Here is a 17784-nt window from a genome sequence, read left to right on the forward strand (position 1 = left end):
GACCTCAATGGGACTTCCTGGTTAAATAAAAGTTAGATAAAAATCAAATAAAAACATACTCACTCAGTCAAGTTAGTCAGTATGATGAGCTGTTTATGAATTTGCCTGGCTGTCAGCCCAGCACCTCAAACTCAACCTCGACTAGACGGAGCTGCTCTGTGGAAGGCCTGCCCGTTCCAAGACCTCTCCATCACGGTTGACAACTCCACAGTGGAGCCCCTACAACTCCTCAGCCCGCCTGGTGTTCAACCTTCCCAAGTTCTCCCATCTCACCCCAGTTCTCTGCGCACTCCACTGGCTTCCAGTTGAAGCTTGCATACACTACAAGAGGATGGTGCTTGCCTACGGAGCAGCAAGGGGAACTGCCCCTCCCTACCTTCAGGCTATGCTCAAACCCTACACCCCAAGCCAAGAACTCCGTTCTGCCACCTCTGGCCTCTTGGCCCTCCCACCCCTACGGGAGGCTAGCTCCCGCTCAGCCCAGTCAAAGCTTTTCTCTGCCCTGGCACCCCAGTGGAGGAACTAGCTTCCCCCTGACTCTCATCCCCTTCACTCAAAAGTCAGTCACAGCAGCTGCCGGACAAGGGGAAAGAGACTTCCTCAAGTATGGGGACTCTTTTATTCCAACAGCCATTAGGCTGTATAATAGATAGTTTGTTGGTCCATCGAGTATACAGCATTTTGTGTTTTCACTTTAAATGTGGAGCTATAGCACTTTGAATGAATTTTATTGTGTAGTTTCTGTGTTTCATGTTTTATGTACTGTCCTTTAAAGCACATGACCAAATGAATTTCCCCTGGTGGGATAATAAAGTTGATCTGAATCTGAAGGACAGAGTACCTGCCCATCTTTTAAAAACGTCTGAACCCCCCCAAAACACAACTAACTAACACCCTTGCCTTTTGTAAACTAAAACTTGCACTTGACTTTTCTCTACTAGCACTGGCTTTGTTAATAGCTACTTTGAGGGAACTATAACTGAGGTGTAGTTGTCTCACCTAGCTATCTTAAGATGAATGCAATAACTCTAAGACGCTCTAGATAAGACAAAATTACAAAATGTGGTTATTCCCCCAGACTCTGAGTCAGTGCAGTGTTAATGTGAGAAGAAATATGATTCATCACCCAACTGTCTGTATACAGTAAATCATTGTTTTAAATCAAGTTACAGTATCACAAGGGGATAGGGAGTCATTTATTCATTGCAAATGCCAGTCTCATTGATATGCTGTGCATGTATGATTGTGCCTGTCAGAGATAGCATTGTTAATTACATCTCTATGGTTTTGACTGGTAAGCCACGGTACCATTGTGATGAAATATTCAGTTGTGTCTTTATCTCTTTTTGTCTTTCCAGTGTAAGAATGAGGCAGTGTCAGCCATGACACGTGTACTGGTAGGAGTGGAAATGCTGTTATGCAACAGTCACCCCAGGCAGATAGAGTTCTCTGTCCCTAGTCTCTCTACGGTAGGTCCTGCTTTCTTGGCCAGGCGGCAACAGATGCCTTGAGACCGTACTGGTAATCAGAGCGTTTGTTCATGCCTATGTTTGTGAATTTGGTCCCCCAAAAAATGCTTCCTCAAATGAACATCTTATTTGATTTGTTTGTTTACATTTCCTAGCCCTGTAGGACTGTATGCGTTTCCGTCCTGCATTCTTGCATCATTAAACCCCAGTTCTATGGATCCAGAGGACAGAGCACTCATTGCCTCTGTCTCCCTCATCTCCCTCCTCTTCTCCTCCTTCCCTACTATTTTCCGCTCCCCTCCCCTCTCCTCTCTCCATCCTCTCCTCTAGCTGGTCCGCATGGCGTCAGACTGCAAGTGGAGTGACCCTGTTGTCGAGCTGCAGGTGTGGACACACCTGGCTTGCTTCTCTCACCATGCTCAGGACCACAACCTGGTCATGACCTGCAGCCACAATGCACTGCAGCTGGAGGCCGCTGCAGCTCAGAGGTTGACGGTCATGGCCTCTGCTCTGTAGGTGTTGGTCACTATGGTGACTTTGATTCCATCTGTTTTACCAAGGCTGAAATGGTCAGATCTTCCCTGTATGTTTTACCTGATATCTACCCATTTCAGTCAATTTGCCTTTAAATCAAAATATGGGATGTGATCAAGTGTTTTATTTTTTACATAGCATGTTGAAGTGCAAATGACACTTACAGTAGTGTCCACAAGAGAACATTACAATATACTCAGGACCATATATTCAGTAATAATTTTATGTTACAACAATGTGCAATATACTATCATCAAATGACTTCAGTTAATTGTTACCTTCAAGGCTTTAAGGTCCCACTCTTTGTAGGATTCTGACAGTCCGTCATTCTAAAAAATGGTGACTGTCAGTATCTACGTTACTGTAGCAGTGACATTTTGTCAAATTCCTGACTGGCTGACTTGAATCTCTGAACGGCATATTTGTCAGCTTATTTAATTTAAAAAATGTTTGACCTTTTCAAGTTACAGCCAGTCGGCCGTGCAGGAGATGTTGAGCAATGCTGCATGTCTAAGAGGATTGAGCATGGTCCACAAGTCAAATGGACATCCTCACAGTTACAGAGAAGCCTTGCAGATGCTCCAGTCCAGTGTCAGGTTAGTTTCTGTTTTCTGTCATTCCTAAACAATTAGACTGCTCATTACTTTGTTCTCTTTTTGTCTCCCCTACATCTACCTTTATTTCACTTTGTTGCTTTGACTACAGTATCTCTCTCTGTCTCTTTCTCTCTCTCGTTCTCGATCTGTCTTTATTTTACTCTCCATTTCAACCATCTTCATATCCATTCGTGCCATAGCAACCAATGCTTTCTCTCCTCTTCAGCTATGCGGAGCAGGCAGGTAACTCTGTCCTGTGTATGGCTACAGCGCGCCACTACTGGAACAACTGCCTGCCCTTGACTGAGACCTCACTGGAGAGACAGCAGCTCCGACAGCCTCTAGAGAAGATCCTGAAAGCCCTGGTCCACACCAGCAAGAAAGACCCAACTGTAAGAACCCCATCTCGAACTAGCCTGGTTCCAGATCTAGTTTTATAGCGAACTCCTGTCGTATTTGTCATGTTTCTCTGGTACGAGCACCTCTCCACATTGGCTTTTGTACAGCATGTGTATCATTGGTGCTGTCACTGTAAAAATACTCCTATTCAATCAAGTGGGGTCTGATGTGTTCATGTGTGTTATTAATTTTCTCTGGTGGTTTAAGCAGGGGAAAGAGAAGGGAGGGGCTACCCTGACTGGGATGCCCTCTGTGACCTCATCGCTGGAAGCCTCAAGTGAGTCCCCACACAAACTTCAAATGTTCATACCGCACAAACCTTTGACTGCTGCTTCTCAGCTAACTACTACTTTTGATTCTATAATCTTGTTCGTGACTTTAATTCCAATTAGCCTGCTTGCTTATTTATTTCCAAAACGGCCTGTCTTGTGCTGTAACACTCTCAAACACCACTAGTAGACATGATAGATCATTATCATCATTAGATCTGTGGCATTTACATCCAAGCAGTCACATAGAGTAGTGCTTTTTCCTGGCGTTCTGTTAAGTTCTGTCACCCAACCTATTCACTCTTTACAGAGAACTTCAGGGGAAAAAACGCTACTCTATGTGACTGCTTGTATGTAAATGCCACAGATCTAATGGCCTACTGGTGTGCGAATCCAATAGATTTTTTATTCTCATTCTCTATTCCTTTCTTTCTGTGTCTGTGCATTTGTGTTTGCATGTGTGCTTGTGTGTGTTTATCTATACATTTTTGTGTGTGCGTGTGTAGGCATGGGGAGCCCTGAGGATGACCTGACCCTGAGAGCAGCCATGTACGGCCTGCTGTTCCACATCCACGCAGACAGCTCAGATTGGACAGGAGCTCTGACGTTGCTGGAGCAGGCTATCAGAGACATGCCCCGCACCAGACACAGGCTGTGAGTGCTGGAGAGAACTGATACGGGGAATAGGGGAAAATAATGGGGGAGGAGGTTATACAGGACTTTGGACTCCTATCACTGGCGTCATCACATTTCTATGTGCTTATTTGTACGCATGTTAATATGCCTCAATATGATTATGACGCTATAAAAAAGTATGTGTGTTTTATGAAATGCCATATTTTGGATATGGGCAATTCCATCATTATGGAGGTCTCAGCAAAAAAAGCCTGACCCTTATTGGGTGAATAAGCATAAAATATGTTTGATTTGTAAAATCTTTTGCTTAAACAATTCATTTTTTTGTGGGGGGGGTTCAGCTTTTGCGAAGGCCTTTCAGAGCATCAAATCCTTAGTAATGAAAACATTAGGTCTTGATAGTTTAACTGGAGGAAATTATGCCCTTAAAAAGGAAATATGAATATGAATTTTCATGGCCATTATCACAATCATATTTCTGTGAGGTTACCCATGTGTGAGAATGTGATACCCTTTTCACACTACTGAGCCAAGTTAAGCTGTACTGTGCTGGCCTGGTTACACATCCACATAGTTGCTGGAAATTACAATGTGAAAAGAAAATGTCTTGAGCCATCACAGTATGGTTTGGGTTGGCACGATGGTGGGAAAAGGGCATGAGAATGTGAAACTGTGCTTGTCTTCCCCCATGACTGTGCCCAAGGCTCCTGTTCAAGCACCGGGTGCTGGTGAAGGCTCGGCTGGGGGAGAGTGTGGTGATAGACATGCAGAAGTTCCGGGATGAAGGGGAGCTCTACTGCTCCCACATGTGGCACCGAGTGGCACTGTGTTCTGGGGAGATGCTACAGCAGTTGGCCTGCTACCAGAATGCCATTACTTCTTTACTGGTAAGGAAAGGGGATACCTAGTCAGTTGCACAACTGAATACATTCAACCGAAATGTGTCTTCCGCATTTAACCCAAACCCTTTGAATCAGAGAGGTGCGGAGGGCTGCCTTAATCTACGTCCACGTCATCGGCGTGGGCATAGAGCATTTGTGTTTAGTGAATCCACCAGATCATGTAGTAGGGATGACCAGGCATGTTCTCTTGACAAGTGTGTGAATTGGACAATTTTCCTGCCCTGCTAAGTATTCAAAATCTAATGAGTACTTTTGGGTGTCAGCGAAACTGTATGGAGTAAAAATTACAATATTTTCTTTAAGAATGTAATGGAGTAAAAGTTGTCAAAAATATAAATTAGTAAAGTAAGTACCAGATACCAAAAAAAACGACTTAAGTATTTTATACTGCACATGCACAAACATATACACACGAAGACACATTCTTGCACACACACACACACACACACACACACACACACACACACACACACACACACACACACACACACACACACACACACACACACCATACACATTCACTTTTGCATTTTCACTTTTGATTACTTTACATACATACAGTTCTTCAGTGTGCTCTTTGAAATGTGAAATATTGCCGCAGTTCCTTGCAGGTCTGAATCCAAGTGGCCCTATTGAGCTAAGGGACACTAGCAGCATCTAGTGGAAGCTTAGTGCTATTGCAGCCAGGCTCTGTGCATCGCTTACGCTGCAGCTTTGTATGGGTGAACCTTATGGGTTTGTTGTGTTTGTGTAGAGTGTGAAGAGTCAGTGGCAGAAGGCGGATTTCCTGTTGGAGTTTGGGGAGTGGCTGTACTGTCAGAACTTTCCCCTTTCTGATGCCCAGCACCAGATACAGTGGGCTATCGACATCCTCCTGCACATGATCACTGACCAGGAAGAGAGCAATGGTATGTTTCTTGTCATTGCTATGTGTTTGTGTGAAGGTCTGTTTAGTTACTGAAGAATCGTAAACAATTTCCTTTTTTGTTCTTTTCATTTGAATTAATAGAGAAGACCGGTTCCAAGGGAAGCAAACTGAAAGAATTGGAAAGGAGAGAAAATTCCCAAGGAGGTACTGATTTCTCTTGGGATGAGTCTACTCATTTATGTTGAATGCGGTGCGTGTGTGCTTGTACATGTACACCAGACTTGGGTTCGAATACTATTTCAGATGTTTTCAAATATTTTAGCAAGGGGTTGATTGAGCTTGCCTGGACCCAAGAGAATATTTTCAAAACTGCAACCCTGCCACCAGCATTACAGACAGGCCAGAGCTAATGGGAAAGTGTTTTAAGGATTTAAAATGTGTTTGAACCCAGGTGGGAAAATCCGACCCGAGTTTAAGCATGTGTAACTGGAACGCAATTCCCTTTTTATGCAGTTTTCTCTCTATGCGTATTCCGACCTTGAACTTAAGCATGAGAATAGCATCCTATTCACCATTTGAGATCGAAGAGGTGTGTCTACAGATAAGCCACATTCTGACTTATTACCCTCATAATTCCACCACCTTTACTCACAATGAAATGACGATTAAAGTCGAACAACCTGTTGGTCCCAAGTGGAACAACATCTACTTAATTTTTCTGAAATAACACCATTCTCCATGCACTGTAATTTACAAATTGTTAAGAGATAGGTAAATGGAGTAAGCCGTTTGGGTAAGGGGATTGTAAATATAAATTACAATCGTTTTAGATCTTAGGATCGCTGTAGACAAATGTGAAACCGGTCATATGGCAGCAAACTGAAGCATATCAACATGTCACCTTTTATCACCACAGTGAAGTTTATGACATGCTGGCCTTATAACGTGTAAGGATGACATTTGAAGACCAAAGCTTTAGGCTTCTGTAGCCATGCGCAAATGACAGGCCTATAGCGTCAAACCTACCAAGCTGATTTATGATTTCTAAAAATGTTTTAGTTATGCCCAGACTTTTCACTGTATCTAACAACAACAAAAATGGTATGGTGTTAAATAGTAGCCCACTACCGGTAGCCACCGTCAATTATCCCTACATTCATGTATTACTGTCTCTTTTGTTATTTTATTATTATTATTTTTTGCTTGTTTCCATTATATTGTTTGTTTACCTTTATTTCCTCTGTCACGTTCGTGGGGTTGTTCCTTAGGATTGCTAGCCATAGTGGATCATATTAGGCTAACTTATTTCAAGTTGTGCAACAATAGGGGCCGTGTAGTCTATTTGTGTCATTATGGAACGCAGACCATACGTAGCAGTTTAAACCTGGAGCATAGCGCAAGATGAGTGAGTATTATTAAGGTAGATTCATATGACTACTGTTCACTCACCTATTGTACACTCACCTTCCAATATTTCCACTATTGAACAATTGAACATGGCAACTTCAGGATGAATCAAAACAATGTATTTTTGATTCGCCAATATATTTAGTGTGTAAAAGCTCTCCAAATATATATTTTTAATCATTCATGAATACCTTCTAACCCTAAGTAATATACAAGATCAGAATATTTATAAATCTACCAATTGATGCTGAAAAGTAGACAAATATGTGTGTATTTAAGCCTACATTTCTTGAATTTATCCCTAATATTCTGAACCGTACTTTCCATATATTCTAGTGAGCCTGTCGAGAAAATTCTAACTAAAGGTACCCAAATTTAAAGGGATTGCTTTCGATAAATGTACTGAAAACCCTATTGAATGAAAACTCCACCAGAAAATCTTTTAGCAAATGGAAGGGTTTTCAGCAGTTGAATTACTTTTATTCAGTGCGTGCAAGGGAACCATGCCTGCAAAGCCCTTTACGCATCTGCAAAAGGTAAGTCTGAATACCAACTACTGAGTAGTGCGTAGGAAAGGCGTGCGTAAGAAGGCATACATTTCTAAACTCTGAATCAGGCCCTATTTGTGTATCCTCCTCCCTTACAGATGAGTCGGGAGAAGGGACAGGGCTGATACCAGTGAAGGTTCAGTCCCACGTCGGGGTGCAGGGGGTGGTGTCTGGGCCCTGTATCTCTGACCTCAGGGAGGTGAGGCGTCTGGACAGCCTGGTCAGAGCACACACTCTGCTGGCTGTCATGGGGGACAGGGCATCCCCCCAGCACCAACATAACCTACTTAGGGCCTATAGCCTAGTGCTGCAGATCTGGCAGGTAGGGACTCCTTTAAAACTACCACACCTAAGTTGTGTTCATGAGGGCACACCGTAGCAACACATTTTGTAATGGACAACAGGTTCAGATAGTACCTTAATGTTTCATGTCTACTGAACACGACCCAGTAATTTCACTATGTTTTATACCATCAGATGCATACAGTATAAGCCACAAAATGGTTTCTCCGGTTAAAAAAAATTGATTTACGGGTAACAAAAAGACGAGTGATAGCAGTGCATTCCCATTGCAGGTGTCCATGGCAACTGCATGTGAGGTAATCAAGGAGATGATGAAGAATCCTCTAGTCCCAACGTCCCGGCCATGTCCCTCTGCAACAGCCAAAAAAGACAAAGATAAGGAGAAGGACAAAGGCAAAAAATCTAAAGAGGTAGAACTGACCACCCAGGCCTGACCACCTTCAGAGAAGTCCATGGCTATTTTTTGTTGTTTTTTCATTGTATAGCATTGCAAATGACAAGTAATGAATGATACGATATGTTATTTTACCGTTGTACATTCTTGCCAAAGTGCAGTTTAGATTATTTGTACAGTTCAATTGCTTTCAGTTTACTTTTGCCAGCTGAAAGCAATTAGGAATGAATATTTGGCCAAGGAATACCAGAGCTCTTCTGTGTTTAAACAGCCACCCCCTGCTGAGGAGAAGCCCAAAGCCCGGAGGCCACAGGATGACGTGTTGCCCTCCAGCCCAGAGGAGTGGGCACAGTACGACTGTCCAGAGGATGTCCGCCAGGCCTTCAGATATGACACCAGCCCCCACTGCATCAACAGACACAGCCTCAGCAAACAGGCAGGCACCACTAAGCTCTCTCTGACTGCCTCTGTTATAGAGCCCAATGGCGTCATGTTCATTAAGGGCACACCATGGCAAAATGTTTTGCAACAAAAATTGACAAGTTCATGTAGTCTCTCCCTATTTCAGTCTGTTTTTGTCCTTTTGGTCCCTAATGAATATAAATTATTGAGTCATTATCGGAACAGGGACTGTTTCAATTGGCCGTGGCGGGTTAGGGTTGAGGGCTTGAAAGACGGAAACATTGACTCGATATTGATCCTCGTCTTGACAAGTCATAATTTGTTGGTTGGAAGAGGATGTCTACTGATTGGTTTTGGGAGCAAATCAGAATGTTGTCAGAGAGAGAGAAAAAAAATAAGCTTATTTTAAACTAAAGACGTGTGGTGATTAATTTATCTTATGCCACTCCAGTGTGACAGTATTAGGTGACACAATTATGCTTGGTAATCATACAAATTAAATGAGAAGATGCTCAGATGGTGCAGTCCTACACAGTGTGAAAAATATGCTAAACGATGACCAGTCCAACACTTCATGTGATATCAGTCTGTACTGTAGTGTTTTTTTCTTCTCTGTCCTGTTCCACAAGCTGTATCACCACATGATACAGCAGGATAAAGTCTTATTGTCCATGGCTCAAAGTTTGTCCTACACGTTCTACACATCAAATGTAATCACTGTCCTGCACTTTAACTACTTACTAAATTACTAATTACAAACGCAGGATGTCAATGAAACAAAATAGTAATGATTAAGTCATGTGTTTACTTCCTTTTCTCCCCGTGTCTGGGTGGCTGCAGACTCAGAGCTTGTTCTTCCTGGACCTGCTGGTGAAAGAGCTGCAGTCTCTTTGTCTCACCCACCTGACTCTTCCCATACTGCACCTGGCTGAGGTCATTGCCCATGACCTGCTAGACAGAAGGAGCCTCTCTGACCTCTACCGTCTCAGGTGAATAACGCCAATTTCGCTTCAAGAGTTTATTCTTTCTGTTCGTGCATAGGTGCAATACTGCTACTTTCACTGGAAATAGTCTATGGGTTGTTTTACCAGACATCAGGCTAATTTCTAGACTAAACTAAAAAGCATTTTCAATGGAGATTCTCCATTTATCTTGCTTTTTAGTCCAGGACGAGACTTAATGTGTCCAGGTAATTGTGCATATACACTGAGTATACAAAACATGAAGAACACAGTCTGTCATGCACTTTCCTTGACAGACTGACCAGGTGAATCCAGGCGAAAGCTATGATCCCTTATGGATGTTATTTGTTAAATCCACTTCAATCATTGTAGATGAAGGGGAGGAGACAGGTTAAAGAAGGATTTCTAAGCCTTGAGACAATTGAGACATGGATTGTGTATAGTATGTGTGCCATTCAGAGGGTGAATGGGCAAGACAAAAAATGTTCAACTCAATGTTAGGAAGGTGGTCCTAATGTTTGGTATACTCAGTGCATGTTAGTTAAGGCTACTGCTTTTACTTTTGGCTTGTCAATTATTGAAAAACATTGTCGAGCAAAACATTCCAATATGAAAGGTTTCCCACGTGTGGTCCAAATCCTTGCCCGTTTCCGAATCATTGATTTCTTGTGAAATATTACCTAATAGTTCCCCCATCGTATTTCCTTATTCTAACGCTTTAGAATTGTGAGGAGCTGTTCTCAGCTGGATATGGAGACGTCTACAGTGTACCACGAGAAGCTCCTGAGCCTGACTGGTATCCATGAGCAGGAACAAATGGAGTATGTGTGCCCCACTCTTTTCCACCAGCTCCTGTACATACTGAGTACTCATTTCTATTAGATCTGTAGTGTTTCCTCTGATTCTGTTACTAGTGTTTTGATCTCCTGTACATGCATTATTTCACTGCAGGTGTCGCAAAGCTATAGCTTTACAAAGAGAGAGAAACCGCCTGTATATGGGTTATAATGGCAAAACGGACAATGAGGTTAGTTTCAAAGCGTCATAGCTGAAATGAACAAGCATACCACACAAGGTGTATTATCACCGGACGGGTTTATAGACCTAGAGTGGAGAAGAAAGAAAGCGAAATGACCCCTGAAATGAATAACTGTACTACTGTAGTTCTTAGTTTGATTCTACTGTTATTCTAGTTTAAAGCCTGATTGGCAAGCAGCACAGGTTGATTACAGTCAAATGCAGACAGGGATATAAGTCCAAACTGCACTTTTCATAATGTGAAACCCATAACACATCATTATCACAGGTTCATGAGAGATTCATTAGTTGCTTGTTAAATTTCAAATGGCCTTCGCTCATGTCGATCTGGCATGACGATGATCCTCATTTCTTTTTTTACGAGCATTATTAATGGTTGTATTTTTTCATTGCCTTACCCAGAGTTTTGCAGCCCATGAACAATCCTTTAGATTTACAGTATGTACAGACTTAACCTATTGAGTTCATTCCATAATTCCATATTTTCCATGAGGTGCAGGGCCAGGGGATTGAATAGAATTCAGGGCTCAGAATTCTGACATTGCTGCATTTATACATTTCTCTGTTTACAGAAGTCTAAGGTTGACCACATCTGTCTGTCTGGGAAGCAGTGTGGGGATCTGTTGAGTCAGAATATCTGGCTTGATAAGGCTGAGATATGCCTTGGTATGGGACTGTACCAACCCGCCAGACAGCTATTGGCAGAGGCCCATCTGGTGGCTAAGGTTATTTAATTTTGTCAATAGTTTGGTTTTCAATATTTCTCTTAAGTAGTCCACTGCATATTTGTGAAGTGTTTCTCTGTTTTGGTTGAAATGTGACTCGTATTTATGTGTATGTGAAGTCATAACAGTTTAGCAATTCACTTTTATTCTATTTTTGTGGTCTCTTGTATTGTGTACTCAGGAGCTGGGAGATCAGGCTGCAGCAGGGAGGAGTCTGCTCTCTCTTGCCATCCTGGCCAATAAGGAACAGAACCACTCTCAGGCCCTGGCACTGCTGGAGAAGGCCCAAGACATGGGAGGTGATGAGGACTTCTGGTACAAGCTCACCCTGGCCCTGCTGACAGCTACAGTGACCCAGAGGGGCCAGGATATAGACACCAAGGTGAAAACTATTCTATTTTAGTCTATTGAAGCTCCTACAAGCCTCTGCTCAATTGTCTCCTCTGAAGCAAATATTGTCCTTTTCAAAGTGACCACTCTCTCCCGTTACAGACATATCAAATAGTAAAGCAAGGCTGTGGAGCCCTGAAATCGATGCTGGAAAAGAGGCATAACCGAGCTCCCGCGCTCAGGTTCCTGATCACGTCTCTGGAGAGCAGGTAAGGCTCTTTGATGTCTGTGTTCTCCACATTCAGTCCTGGAAAGCTTCTGGGTTGTGCAGGCTGTCGATCAAGCCCCGGTGTAAATCACCTTATGGTCCAGAGTGAAGACTCATCACCTTGATTAGTTTGATATTTGAATCAGGTGTGGTACTGCAGGGTTGGATCAAAAGCCCTGGAGTACAGTGTACTCCCCTGTGCTGTGACCAAAACAGACCCCTAGATGTCATTGACTCGCTGTGATGTCTGTCTTTCAGAGGGGCGGTGGAGTGTCTGCATGCAGCCAGCCCTGTCGAGCCAGGTGAGGCTCTGTCCACCCAGTCAGTACAGAATCTCATGGCTGCCTGTGACACCCTGAGAGAGAGCACCAGTGAGTTCCTCCGAATGGGCCACAGAGAGCAAGCTGCTGAAGCTCTCCTGGAGCACGCACAGGCATTGAGGTCAGACATCAACACAACACATCATAGTATGATCTATCCAATTTGGGATCAATAACGTTCATTCATTCATTCTTGTCAACAATTCCTCTGTTGGTCCACTTCAAATCATTCACAGCATGTTCTACTTTGTAGGATATTGGCTAAACACACTGGCGATGAGGGAAAACTGCGCCACCTGCTGGATGCCTACTCCTTCATGCAGCAGGCCGTCTCTGTACAGGAACATGTGGTTCTGAACGCACAAAGCCTGTTCCCATCACAAGAGGTAAAGCACATGCTGTATACCTTCCCAATATCAGCCTTCAAGTCAGAACATACCATACAGTTCAAACTCTTAGGTAATAATTTGGACCTATTTTAAAACACGTTGTAATTTTACTAATCATCACCACAAGGTTGAGTCTAGTTATTCGGTTAGATTCTGATCTAAACAGAAAACAGAACACATTTATTTATTTTATCATTTTTACCCCCTTTTTCGTGATTAAGATCTTGTCTCATTGCTGCAACTCCCCAACGGGTTTGGGAGAGGCGAAGGTCGAGTCAAGCGTCCTCTGAAACATGACCTGCCAAACTGTGCTTTTTATTACCCGCTCACTTAATATGGAAGCCAGCTGCACCAATATGTCGGAGGAAACACCGTTCAACTGAAGACCAAAGTCAGCCTGCAGGCGCCTGGCCCGCCACAAGGAGTCGCTAGAGCGTGATGAGCCAAGTAAAGCCATCCCGGCCAAACCCAGACGACACTGAACCAATTGTGCGATGCCCTATGGGACTCCCGGTCACGGCCGCTAATGACACAGCCGAACCCCAGGCTGTAGTGATGCCGCAACACTGCGATGCAGTGCCGTAGACCGCTGCGCCACTCGGGAGGTCAGAACGAATTTATTGGAGCCATATCTCAGCAGTGTTCTTCATTGTGAAGGAATTTGTCTTAATAAGTGTGCAAATCCTATTTTGCTCAGCTGTTACAGTTCCTCAAAACAGAGTTCTGGCTATCTGTCCTGGAACTGAATGCATTTGCAAACACATTACACTCTATTTAGAGAGTAACTGAACATGTTGACAGGGTTGAGATATTAGATTTGCTTGTGAAAAGTCCATATATCGCTTGTCAGAAAGCCTGATTCGCTGCTTGGACTCCTGTCGACCCAGGGCTGCCAAGTCCATGCCAGTGCTGCTAAATTATTTATTGAATTCATTTTGCCCTTTGTTTCACTAGGGATCTACATTGTTACATTTTCCAAATGGATGATTTAATTATAGAACAAGGAATTCCTGAAAAGGACAGAACCATTCATTATAAAGCAGATAAATATACCTATAAACAAGATAAACCTTATCTGCCTGTTTATACTCGCTCAATAAAAATGGCATAATCCGTTTTTTTTTTTGCGGAACATGGTATCTCAGCCAAATCATTACTGAATGTGTGTGGACTCTGGTGGATCCACCTATTTGCTCCAGACCTCAATTCATATCCGATATAGCCTACAGAGTAAACAGACAGACAGACAGACAGACACACACATACCCGTTTGAGTTGTTTTTTTCAGTAACACCTGATGGGTAAGAGCCAACTTTCAAACAGGCCAACATCCAAACTGCCTTATGTAGAAAAAGCATTCCAAAAGTCAATGTCAAAGATGGAGCAGACATGACTTGCACACTACCATTTTGAAGTGCATCTTGATCTAATCCTGAAAGGACATTGAAATTGCATCTTGCTTCATTATTAAACCACCTGCAGAAATCCGGAAGAATCCAGTTAGCTAGATGCAATCTACTTTGACGGTCCAATTCTGCATTTAGGATTAACAGTCTATAGCCCTGTGCTTTCAGCAGATGGTACTGCTGTCCCAATAAGTTACATTGAAATGACATACCAAATATGAAAACAGGAGTGTATATGAATTCACTTACTCTCGTGGAACCAGACGAGTGTCTGAAAATTGCATATAAAGTCTGTCACGCAAGATTAGAGTTTATTTGACCCAATCTCCATTTGTTTCTTGGTTACTTCCCTTTCGTTACTTTGTAAATGAAGGTGTCACTTTTGTTCAGTCTGAAGATGTACATCGATATACGTTTATCTTCTTCATGAACTTTTCCATTTCAAAGGAAATCAAATTCAGATCTAAGGCTTTTAAAGCTATCTTGCACTGGGTTGAAAAATGAGCTGGGCACAATGAGACATTTTAACTTCTTGCATTTGCATTTACAGTGGTGTCTGTGCATGTGTTCTTGTTGTTGTAATGTGTCTGTCATAATCTTTGTCTATTTCTCGCTCTCTCTTTCTGCCCTCTGTACCTTCCACAGTGTCAGCCCTTGTCTCTCCCAGCCACAAGGAGGCTGTTGCGGGTCAGACTGGCTCTGGCTGAGCTGTCCTTAACCATGCTGGAACAGGTGTGTGCTGAGGAGAACAGACTAGCTCTGGCCCAGGACAGGAAAGCCTCTGTGGAGAGGACCGTGGAGGAGTTTGTACGCATTACACCAGACCCCGGCTCTGTAGAGCAGGTAAGGGCATAGACAGGGGTCGTGTCCAAATATACATACTTGCGTTCTAAATAGTAGGCTTTTTGGGTATGCGAACATATTGAACGTTTTATAGTATGTGACATTTCTGAAATGTTTTATGTTTTAACTTCTTGCGTTGAGCCATCCCGGATCCGGGATCGTGACTACAGCCTCAATACCATTACCATAACGCAACGTTAACTATTCATGAAAATCCCAAATTAAATTAAATAAATCTGCTAGCTCTCAAGCTTAGCCTTTTGTTAACGACACTGTCATCTCAGATTTTCAAAATGTGCTTCTCAACCATAGCAAAACAAGCATTTGTGTAACAGTATTGATAGTTAGCGTAGCATTTAGCGTTAGCATTCAGCAGGCAACATTTTCACAAAAACCAGAAAAGCATTCAAATAAAATAATTTACCTTTGAAGAACTTCAGATGTTTTCAATGAGGAGACTCAGTTAGATAGCAAATGTTCAGTTTTTCCTGAAAGATTATTTGTTTAGGAGAAATCACTCCTTTTGTTCATCACGTTTAGCTACGAAAAAAACCTGTATCCAGGAGTGTAATCCTATTCGCAAGCTCATTAGCATAACACAACGTTAACTATTCATGAAAATCGCAAATGAAATGAAATAAATCTGCTAGCTCTCATGCTTAGCCTTTTGTTAACAACACTGTCATCTCAGATTTTCAAAATATGCTTCTCAACCATAGCAAAACAAGTATTTGTGGAACAGTATTGATAGCTAGCGTAGCATTTAGCGATAGCATTCAGTAGGCAACATTTTCACAAAAACAAGAAAAGCATTCAAATAAAATAATTTACCTTTGAAGAACTTCGGATGTTTTCAATGTGCAGACTCTCAGTTAGATAGCAAATGTTCAGTTTGTCCAAAAAGATTCTTTGTATAGGAGAAATCGCTCCGTTTGGTACATCACGTTTGGCTACCAAAAAAAGTAGTCATCAAAACGCCAAACTTTTTTCCAAATTATCTCCATAATATCGACTGAAACATGGCAAACGTTGTTTAGAATCAATCCTCAAGGTGTTTTTCACATATCTCTTCGATGATATATCGTTCGTGGAAGTGTGCTTTCTCCTCTGAATCCCATGGGAAAATGCCTGCAGCTGAAGATTACGCAACAATTTAGACAAAGGACACCGGGCGGATACCTGGTAAATGTAGTCTCTTATGGCCAATCTTCCAATGATATGCCTACAAATACGTTACAGTGCTGCAGACACCTTTGGCAAACGGCAGAAAGCGTAGGCTCATTCAGTGCACATTCACAGCCATATAAGGAGACAATGGAAAACAGAGCCTCAAAAATTCAGCTCATTTCCTGTTTGAAGTTGCATCTTGGTTTCGCCTGTAGCATCAGTTCTGTGGCACTCACAGATAATATCTTTGCAGTTTTGGAAACGTCAGAGTGTTTTCTTTCCAAAGCTGTCAATTATATGCATAGTCGAGCATCTTTTTGTGACAAAATATTGCGCTTAAAACGGGCACGTTTTTTTATCCAATAATGAAATAGCGCCCCCATAGGTTGAAGAGGTTATTTACCAGGATGTCATACTCATTTCGCTTTTCATCAAGTAGAAATCGCTGCACATTGTTGAGGAAGAGAATCATATTTTCATACTCACTTGTGTTTGACAACAGTTAATAATCAGAATAGGGGATGTCCTCTAAAAAAATGAACGATTAGCAGCGAACAAGTGCGATTTTATAACCTATTTGGTTTGCCTGGTTACCTAGCTAGCTAATAGTCAATGCCATGGCAAGCAAGGTAGGATCTAAGCTAGCTGGCTAGCCTGTTATGCTAGTGACGATGCTTACTGTTTAGCTAACTAACGTCAGCAAGCTAAATACAGTGCCATGCGAAAGTATTCGGCCCCCTTGAACTTTGCGACCTTTTGCCACATTTCAGGCTTCAAACATAAAGATATAAAACTGTATTTTTTGTTTTTGATTTGTTAAAAAAGTTTGAAATATCCAATAAATGTCGTTCCACTTCATGATTGTGTCCCACTTGTTGTTGATTCTTCACAAAAAAATACAGTTTTATATCTTTATGTTTGAAGCCTGAAATGTGGCAAAAGGTCGCAAAGTTCAAGGGGGCCGAATACTTTCGCAAGGCACTGTATATAGCTCTGAGTCTGGCTGGCACTGGCAGGAGTATGGGGTAACGTTAGTTACAGCATGGTGAGGGTGAATTAAATTCTTCAACATCTTGCTAGCTAGCAACATTAGAAAAGCTAGCTGCAGTTATATATTGGCTGCCTAGCAACATGACATAATTTCTGGAGGCAGTGTTAACACAATTTGTGTTAGTCCACCAAGGCCAGCCCAACCTGGGTTGACTTCAAAGTCCCAATGGTAACGGGGATTAAGCCAGTTCCAATGTGATCGGTACCCCTCCCCTTGGCCCTAATTACCCCTTCAATGTTTTCAGATCTGTAAGGTGAAAGCAATATGGTGGAAGCTTTACCACTACACCTATACATACTCTTCAGACATGCTAACATCAAGGGATTAGTGCCAAGGGGGAGGGATAGGGAGAAATTTGAGACTGGTGGATAGACATAGCGAAAGAAAACTACTGGCCTACACAGTTATTGGACAAATTACAAACAAAACTATTTCCTAAATTCTGGGAGGCTCATTACAAGTCAATGCCCGACTTGTGAGAGCGGGATAGGAGATTGCCTATTTCATCAACCAGCACTTTGAATTGTAAATGTTCTATCTAATATTTATGTGTGAAGC

General features: G+C 42.4%; 1 protein-coding gene across 6 annotated transcripts in view; it reads left to right on the forward strand.

Moving 5' to 3' along the window:
• Positions 1–17784, forward strand: part of LOC124038146 (cilia- and flagella-associated protein 46) — a 92133-nt gene that overhangs the window by 21277 nt on the left and 53072 nt on the right. For 5 of the 6 annotated variants that reach the window (XR_006839307.1, XR_006839308.1, XR_006839309.1 and 2 more), the window contains exons 7-27: positions 1359–1469; positions 1800–1981; positions 2468–2599; positions 2826–2991; positions 3206–3275; positions 3774–3921; positions 4607–4790; positions 5560–5713; positions 5815–5877; positions 7727–7950; positions 8204–8341; positions 8597–8761; positions 9568–9716; positions 10412–10510; positions 10641–10716; positions 11300–11452; positions 11634–11834; positions 11945–12051; positions 12309–12491; positions 12624–12756; positions 14811–15008. Coding sequence is in view for 3 of the 6 variants with exons in the window: in XM_046353650.1 (XP_046209606.1) it covers positions 1359–1469; positions 1800–1981; positions 2468–2599; positions 2826–2991; positions 3206–3275; positions 3774–3921; positions 4607–4790; positions 5560–5713; positions 5815–5877; positions 7727–7950; positions 8204–8341; positions 8597–8761; positions 9568–9716; positions 10412–10510; positions 10641–10716; positions 11300–11452; positions 11634–11834; positions 11945–12051; positions 12309–12491; positions 12624–12756; positions 14811–15008 (3036 nt within the window). In the remaining 3 variants the exon portion in view is untranslated. The remainder of the gene's footprint in view (positions 1–1358; positions 1470–1799; positions 1982–2467; positions 2600–2825; positions 2992–3205; positions 3276–3773; positions 3922–4606; positions 4791–5559; positions 5714–5814; positions 5878–7726; positions 7951–8203; positions 8342–8596; positions 8762–9567; positions 9717–10411; positions 10511–10640; positions 10717–11299; positions 11453–11633; positions 11835–11944; positions 12052–12308; positions 12492–12623; positions 12757–14810; positions 15009–17784) is intronic. The other variant, XM_046353651.1, reaches the window with a different exon arrangement.

The sequence above is a fragment of the Oncorhynchus gorbuscha genome, linkage group LG06 (genome assembly GCF_021184085.1).
Source record: "Oncorhynchus gorbuscha isolate QuinsamMale2020 ecotype Even-year linkage group LG06, OgorEven_v1.0, whole genome shotgun sequence".
Classification (NCBI taxonomy): Eukaryota; Metazoa; Chordata; class Actinopteri; order Salmoniformes; family Salmonidae; genus Oncorhynchus; species Oncorhynchus gorbuscha.